At 47.8% G+C, this 8,180-nt stretch overlaps 1 protein-coding gene across 1 annotated transcript; it reads right to left on the reverse strand.

Moving 5' to 3' along the window:
- Positions 1–4,480: 4,480 nt before the first annotated feature.
- On the reverse strand, positions 4,481–7,476 carry LOC106605189 (interferon-inducible GTPase 5). The gene has a single exon (XM_014200570.3). The coding sequence runs from the start codon at positions 7,474–7,476 to the stop codon at positions 6,328–6,330; it is 1,149 nt and encodes a 382-aa protein (XP_014056045.1). The 3' UTR covers positions 4,481–6,327.
- Between the last annotated feature and the right edge of the window lie 704 nt (positions 7,477–8,180).

Below are 8,180 nucleotides of genomic sequence, written 5' to 3' on the forward strand. Positions count from 1 at the left end.
AACGTCTCTGTCTCGAAGCAAGCACCAGATAGCCTGGAGCTAGTCTCGAGTTAGGCCCATCTCCCAGCTAGCTGAAGAGGTCCATCAGCCAATTCTTTGGCTAAAATACTTTGTTTGCCAATTGGCCTGGACCCTTAACTGTTGACACAGAGCCCAGCCGATCCATCATGACTGGTCTACCGACGTAACCGTCTGAGGTGGTTTCAACAGGCTCTTCCGTTGCGACGTCCCCGGATGCCAATCTGCTAGCCCCGGCCCGCCTGCTGTCTGAATCACCACGTCTCCAGCTTGCCTAGCGTAGCAGCACTACTGAATTGGCTCCCTGACTCGTCTATTCCTACTCACTGGACCCGATGATCATTCGGCTACACATGCCCCTCCCTAATGTCAATATGCCTTGTCTATTGCTGTTTTGGTTAGTGATTATTGTCTTATAGTGATTATTGTCTTATTTCACTGTAGAGTCTCCAGCCCGGCCCAATATGCCTTAACTAGCCCTTTTGTTCCACCCCCACACATGCAGTGACCTCACCTGGCTTAACTGGTGCCTCTAGAGACAAAACCTCTCTCATCGTTACTCAATGCCTAGGTTTATCTCCACTGTACTCACATCCTACCATACCCGTGTATGTACATTATGCCTTGAATCTATTCTTCCGCGCCCAGAAATCTGCTCCTTTTACTCTCTGTTCCGAATGCACTAGACGGCACGTTCTTATAGCATTTAGCCGTACCCTTATCCTACTCCTCCTCTGTTTCTGTGATGATGTAGAGGTTAACCCAGGCCCTACAGCCCTGTGCACCACTCCCATTCCCCAGGCGCTCTCATTTGTTGACTTCTGTAACCGTAAAAGCTTTGGTTTCATGCATGTTAACATTGGAAGCCTCCTCCCTAAATTTGTTTTATTCAATGCTTTAGCACACTCCGCCAACCTGGATGTCCTAGCCGTGTCTGAATCCTGGCTTAGGAAGGCCACCAAAAATCCAGAAATTCCCATCCCTAACTATAACATTTTCCGACAAGATAGAACTGCCAAAGGGGTCGGAGTTGCAATCTACTGCAGCGATAGCCTGCAGAGTTCTGTCATACTATTCAGTTCTGTGCCCAAACAATTTGAGCTTCTACTAAAAATCCACCTTTCCAGAAACAAGTCTCTCACCGTTGCCGCTTGTTATAGACCCCCTTCAGCCCCCAGCTGTGCCTTGGACACCATATGAGAATTGATTGCCCCCCATCTATCTTCAGAGTTTGTACTGTTAGGTGACCTAAACTGGGACATGCTTAACACCCCGGCCGTCCTACTATCAAAGCTAGATGCCCTCAATTTCACACAAATTATCAAGGAACCTACCAGGTACAACCCTAAATCCGTAACCATGGGCACCCTTCTAGATATCATCCTGACCAACTTGCCCTCTAAATACACCTCTGCTGTCTTTTTTATTGTATTTTTTTATTTCACCTTTATTTAACCAGGTAGGCTAGTTGAGAACAAGTTCTCATTTGCAACTGCGACCTTGCCAAGATAAAGCATAGCAATTCGACACATACAACAACACAGAGTTACACATGGAATAAACAAAACATACAGTCAAAACATACAGTTTTGACCAGCACAAAAACATATTTTGGCGTTCCGCATTAGCATCGAATAGCCCCCGTAATGTGGAAATCATCTTACCAATGTATTTTCTTGTGTGCAAATAAATACATATAAACCAATCATATGGTGATATGTGGTACTGATAACTTTGAATTGTGATTTGTAATCAAATGTTGTAGGCCTGCAGGGTGATACGAGACCCTTTCAATGGTGATTTTGGACAATTAGAACATAGATCGAGTTTGCATGTTCAACATAGAAGACATCACTGGGCAGTGCTCTTGGGAGAGCTAAGCAAACAGTCATACTCAGTGCTCAACAACGGGCAAGTGCAGAACTCAAATCCTTCCTACTAGAAATAGTAGTCATTCTCAGTGCACAACAGCGGACCAGCGCAGAGCTCACATCCCACCTACAATAAATATTATAAATAGTAGGTTGGAAGTGAGGTCTGCGCTGGCCAGCTGTTGTGCACTGAGTTTGACTGTTTGCTTAGCTCTCCCAAGAACACTGCCCAGTGTAATTGGAGATGATTCACTTGGCTCTGTCATATCCTCACATGGTCTCTCCTATCCTTGCTACGCAGACGACACACAATTAATCTTCTCCTTTCCCCCTACTGTTAACCAGGTGGCGAATCGCATCTCTGCATGTCTGGCAGACATATCAGTGTGGATGACGGATCACCACCTCAAGCTGAACGTTGGCAAGACGGAGCTGCTCTTCCTCCCGGGGAAGGACTGCCCGTTCCATGATCTCGCCATCACGGTTGACAACTCCATTGTGTCCTCCTCCCAGAGTGCTAAGAGCCTTGGCGTGACCCTGGACAACACCCTGTCGTTCTCCGCTAACATCAAGGTGGTGACCCGATCCTGTAGGTTCATGCTCTACAACATTCGCAGGGTACGACCCTGCCTTACACAGGAAGCGGCGCAGGTCCTAATCCAGGCACTTGTCATCTCCCGTCTGGATTACTGCAACTCGCTGCTGGCGGGGCTCCCTGCCTGTGCCATTAAACCCCTACAACTCATCCAGAACGCCGCAGCCCGTATGGTGTTCAACCTTCCCAAGTTCTCTCACGTCTCCCCGCTCCTCCGCACACTCCACTGGCAGTTGAAGCTCGCATCTGCTACAAGACCATGGTGCTTGCCTACGGAGCTGTGAGGGGAACGGCACCTCCGTACCTTCAGGCTCTGATCAGTCCCAACACCCAAAGAAGGGCACTGCGTTCATCCACCTCTGGCCTTCTCGCCTCCCTACCTCTGCGGAAGCACAGTTCCCGCTCAGCCCAGTCAAAACTGTTCGCTGCTCTGGCACCCCAATGGTGGAACAAGCTCCCTCACGACGCCAGGACAGCGGAGTCAATCACCACCTTCCAGAGACACCTGAAACCCCACCTCTTTAAGGAATACCTGGGATAGGATTAAGTAATCCTTCTAACCCCCCCCCCCCCCCCCCCCCCAAAAAAAGAAGATATAGATGTACTATTGTAAAGTGGTTGTTCCACTGGATATCATAAGGTGAATGCACCAATTTGCAAGTCGCTCTGGATAAGAGCGTCTGCTAAATGACATAAATGTAAATGTAAATGATTACCCACTGGCATGGTGGAGAGGGAATGACGGTCGATTTCCACTCTTTGCCAACATCGCCCTCAAATACCTTTGCATCTACACGTCTGAACGTGTTTTCAGTAGGCCTATCATAGGCAATATTGTTACCCCACTCTGCAGTCTATTAAACCAGAAAAGGCAAACATGATTGTGTTCCTTGCCAGAAACCTTTAGGCAGGTTAATATATAAAGAAAATAAAAATAGGCCGAATGGTTCTTCATTGTTCTTCATTGCTTCATTCTTCATTGCTATTGATTGTGGATGACAAAACATGAAAAAAGGCCATAAATGCACTCACAACAAATGTAATAACTGAGCATGAATACAAACTGAGCAAAAGTGATATGAAAAGAACAGGGTCACATTCATTAGGCACCAAATGGAAGAAAAGTTACTAAAACAAGGACTTGGATTTTGCTGCAGTGGGCTAAATCAGGATCACACAGAGTGTTTCTTGGTACTCTTCTACAAATCTACTTTGAAACAACAGAGTTATGTTTTGGGGCAGCAGGTAGCCTAGCGTTTAGAGCGTTGGGCCAGTAACCAAAAGGTTGCTGGATCGAATCCCCGAGCTGACAAGGTAAAAATCTGTCGTTCTTCCCCTGAACAAGGCAGTTCCCAGGTAGGCCATCATTGTAAATAAGAATTTGTTCTTAACTGACTTGCCTGGTTAAATAAAGGTTAAAATATGCATATACAACTCACAAACATGGTTAAGGGCTTAAAAAAAGACACCTGTCAGCTATATGATGTCAGCGTTGCACACTCATTTCTCAACCAGCTTCATGAGGTAGTCAATTGGAATGCATTTCAATTAACAGGTGTGCCCTGTTAATTTGTGAAATTTCTTTCCTTCTTAATGCGTTTGAGCCAATCAGTTGTGTTGTGACAAGGTAGGGGTGGTATACAGAAGATAGCCCTATTTGGTAAAAGACCAAGTCCATATTATGGCAAGAACAGCTCAAATAAGTGAAGAGAAACAACTGTCCGTCATTACTTTAAGACATGATGGTCAGTAAATATTGAACATTTTAAGAACTTTGAAAGTTCTTCAAGTGCAGTCGCAAAAACCATCAAGCTCCATGATGAAACTGTCTGTCATGAGGACCGCCACAGGAAAGGAAGACCCAGAGTTACCTCTGCTGCAGAGGTTAAGTTCATTAGAGTTACCAGCCTCAAAAATTGCAGCCCAAATAAATACTTCAGAGAATTCAAGTAAGAGACACATCTCAACATCAACTGTTTAGAGGAGACTGTGTGAATCATATCAAATCAAATCACATTTTATTAATCACATGTGCCGAATCCAACAGCTGTAGACCTTACAGTGAAGTGCTTATTTACAAGCCCCTAACCAACAATGCTGTTAAAAAAAATACGAATAAGAAATAAATGTAACAAGTAGTTTTCCCATTAAGGGAAGGGCTGATTTCAAGAGCAGCAGTACAATAACAATAGCAAGACTATATACAGTCGATGTAATTGAGGTAATGTGTACATGTAGGTAGAGTTTTTAAAGTGACTATTCATAAATAATAACAGAGGGTAGCAGCGGCGTAAAGGGGGGGGGGGGGGGGCAATACAAATAGTCTGGGTAGCCATTTGATTAGATGTTCAGGAGTCTTATGGCTTGGGGGTAGAAGCTGTTTAGAAGCCTTTTGGACCTAGACTTTGCGCTCCGGTATCGCGTGCGGAAGCAGAGAGAACAGTCTATGACTAGGGTGGCTGGAGTCTTTGACAATTTTTAGAGCCGTCCTCTGACACCGCCTGGTATAGAGGTCCTGGATGGCAGGAAGCTTGGCCACGTACGCACTACACTCTGTAGTGCCTTGCAGTCGGAGGCTGAGCATTTGCCATACCAGGCAGTGATGCAACCAGTCAGGATGCTCTCGATGGTGCAGCTGTAGAACCTTTTGAGGATCTGAGGACCCATGCTAAATCTTTTCAGTCTCCTGAGGGGGAGTATGTTTTCTTGTGCCCTCTTCACGACTGTCTTGGTGTGCTTGGACCATGTTAGTTTGTTGGTGATGTGGACACCAAGGAACTTGACGCTCTCAACCTGCTCCACTACAGTCCCGTCGATGAGAATGGGGGCGTGCTCTGTCCTCCTTTTCCTGTAGTCCACAATCATTTCCTTTGTCTTGATCACGTTGAGGGAGATGTTGTTGTCCTGGCATCACATGGCCAGGTCTCTGACCTCCTCCCTATAGGCTGTCTCGTCATTGTCGGTGATCAGGCCTACCACTGTTGTGTCATTGGCAAACTTCATGACGGTGTTGGAGTCGTACCTGGCCGTGCAGTCGTGAGTGAACAGGGAGTACAGGAGGGGGCTGAGCACGCACCCCTGAGGGGCCCCTTTGTTGAGGATCAACGTGGCGGATGTGTTGTTACCTACCCTTATCACCTGGTGGCGGCCTGTCAAGATGTCCAGGATCCAGTTGCAGAGGGAGGTGTTTAGTCCCAGGGTCCTTAACTTATTGATGAGCTTTGAGGGCACTATGGTGTTGAACGCTGAGCTGTAGTCAATGAATAGCATTTTCACATAGGTGTTCCTTTTGTCCAGGTGGGAAAGGGCAGTGTGGAGTGCAATAGAAATTGCATCATCTGTGGATTTATTAGGGCGATATGCAAATTGGAGTGGGTCTAGGTTTTCTGGGATAATGGTGTTTATGTGAACCATGACCAGCCTTTCAAAGCACTTCATGGCTACAGACGTAGCCGGGTCGATAGTCATTTAGGCAGGTTACCTTAGTGTTCTTGGGCACAGGGACTATGGTGGTCTGCTTAAAACATGTTGGTATTATAGACTCGGACAGGGAGAGGTTGAAAATGTCAGTGCAGACACTTGCCAGTTGGTCAGCACATGCTCGCAGTACATGTCCTGGTAATCCATCTTGAGCCTGCGGCCTTGTGAATGTTGACCTGTTTAAAGTTCTTACTCACATCGGCTGCGGAGAGTGTGAGCACACAGTCGTACAGAACAGCTGGTGCTCTCATTCATGTTTCAGTTTTATTTGCCTCGAAGCGAGCATGGAAGTAGTTTAGCTCGTCTGGTTGCACTACCTAATGAATATGACCCAGGTATTTTTAGCCCTCCTCTTGACCCCCTTCATTTCTCCTCTCCTATACCAGCAGCAGCCAGTATCTTCTCTGCGTCAACCCCCATCTCATCGATGGCCCCATTGAGAGCCTGCAGCATGGTAGTGAAGGAACGACCGGCTGAGCGGGCGTGCCTGGGCATGGCCATCTCCAACAGCCGGGTCGTGTTTGTGGTCAACTCCTTCTCTGCCGCTGCCAGCCGAAGCTTTACTTCCCCCTGAGTGACTTCAACCGACAGGTTACACGTCCGCAGGGCTTTGAGCCGTGCCGGGTCCACTTGGCGTTGCCATGCCAACCGCTCCACAGACTCGTCGTCCAGACAGAGCGAGGCCCTGGCCTTGGTGAGGATCCTCACACCCACTCTGGCGTCCACCATGGAGGCCACCAGGGGCACGGGGATGGCCGACACCCCTCCAGATAGTGACGCGGCCGCCCAGACCAGGGCCTTGAAGGCGTCCCTCTTCTGGGTGACCAGGACTGGGAAGAGAGTGGGCAGAGCCAGGAGGAGGGCGTGGGCCCGGATCTCTGGGAGGTCCCTCTCCATCTCCTCTAGGAGTCCTGGGAAGTCAAGTTTCTCCAGACAGGAGGGCCTCACTAGGAACACCTTAGGCAGGGCCACCCCCTGGGTCTTCATCAACTCCAGGCTGGCATTCCGCCTCTCCTCCAGACCCTTTTCTGTGTCCTTCTCTGAGGCCAGCAGGGCGAAGTACACAGTGTCCCTCTGCACAGAGCGGGCTTCCAGGAACACTGCCACGCTGTTGGCCTGGAGACTCTGTGTGAATGCCATGACCACCACGTTGTACCGCAGGAACTTCACCCGTTCCATGTACCCTTCTGGGTCAAAGGGTGAGGCTGTGGGGGTGGGAGGTAAGTCCCAGAGCCTGAAGTCAGGGTGCTTGGGGTTGGGATAGATGGCCATCTCCTCTGGGGGAGTGGGGCAGGGGGACAGGGCGGCTCCTTCATCCTCAGGCCCCAGGCCGCGGAGGGCGTTGATGAATGCAGACTTCTCGGGCCCCCGCTCTCCTGCCACGGCCAGGTTGATCCGGCTGATCAGGAGGTCCTCCACAGCATCCTTGACATCTGACAGCTTGTTGTTCTCGATGGACTCTTTGAGAGTCTCCAGGAGGTTTAGGCTGTGAGATACAACATCCGCCGCCATGGCTGTGAGAGAGGATGATCATTAGCATAGAACAACACACAGGAACACACACACACATCTTAATAGTGGAGGATTATATTTCTTGGGCACGTAATGGATCAATTCAATTGATAAGTGATTGGCTGTTATGTCTACTCAGTTCAATACTGAGGTATTTATTAGTCTCTGAATAGAAGGCAAGAACAAACGCTAACATACAGTGCAGCCCTCGAGGACCTGGAATCACAACCATTGACAGCTTAATCAATTGTGGTTAAGTGGGAACACAACAACACAGTATTTTAACACATTTCATCAGATTAAATGTATTTAGCAGAATACAAATGTAACGAATTGGTCAAATGACAGGATTGAATAAGTGGTAAGTGTTGTGTTAACAAACACACAATCTTAGCTCCAACTAACTGTCTGGTCTACAGTAGAAATGTATGCTACTGCCTATGCCTTACCTTTGACCTGGATGAAAAACACCTAAGGGCAGACCTTAAAAGGGCAGACCTTAAAAGGGAAATACATCCTTATCCAATGATCAATAGCAGATATATCCTCAATACAAGTGAAGTGTGCTGACTGTCTGCTAGATCTATTTACAGGCTCTGTACTGTGAGTGGAACATTGTAATCCTGTAATCCCACCCTTAATCCAGTATGAGTGTGAGCACATACTGTACACACAAGACAGAGTCCATGATGCTCACACTGACA

Source organism: Salmo salar, chromosome 05 (assembly GCF_965601325.2).
Source record: "Salmo salar chromosome 05, fSalSal1, whole genome shotgun sequence".
In the NCBI taxonomy this organism is placed as follows: domain Eukaryota; kingdom Metazoa; phylum Chordata; class Actinopteri; order Salmoniformes; family Salmonidae; genus Salmo; species Salmo salar.

Bases quoted from the DNA above. Each gene is read 5' to 3' on its own strand.
- LOC106605189 (XM_014200570.3), bottom strand. From the start codon at position 7,476: ATGGCGGCGGATGTTGTATCTCACAGCCTAAACCTCCTGGAGACTCTC.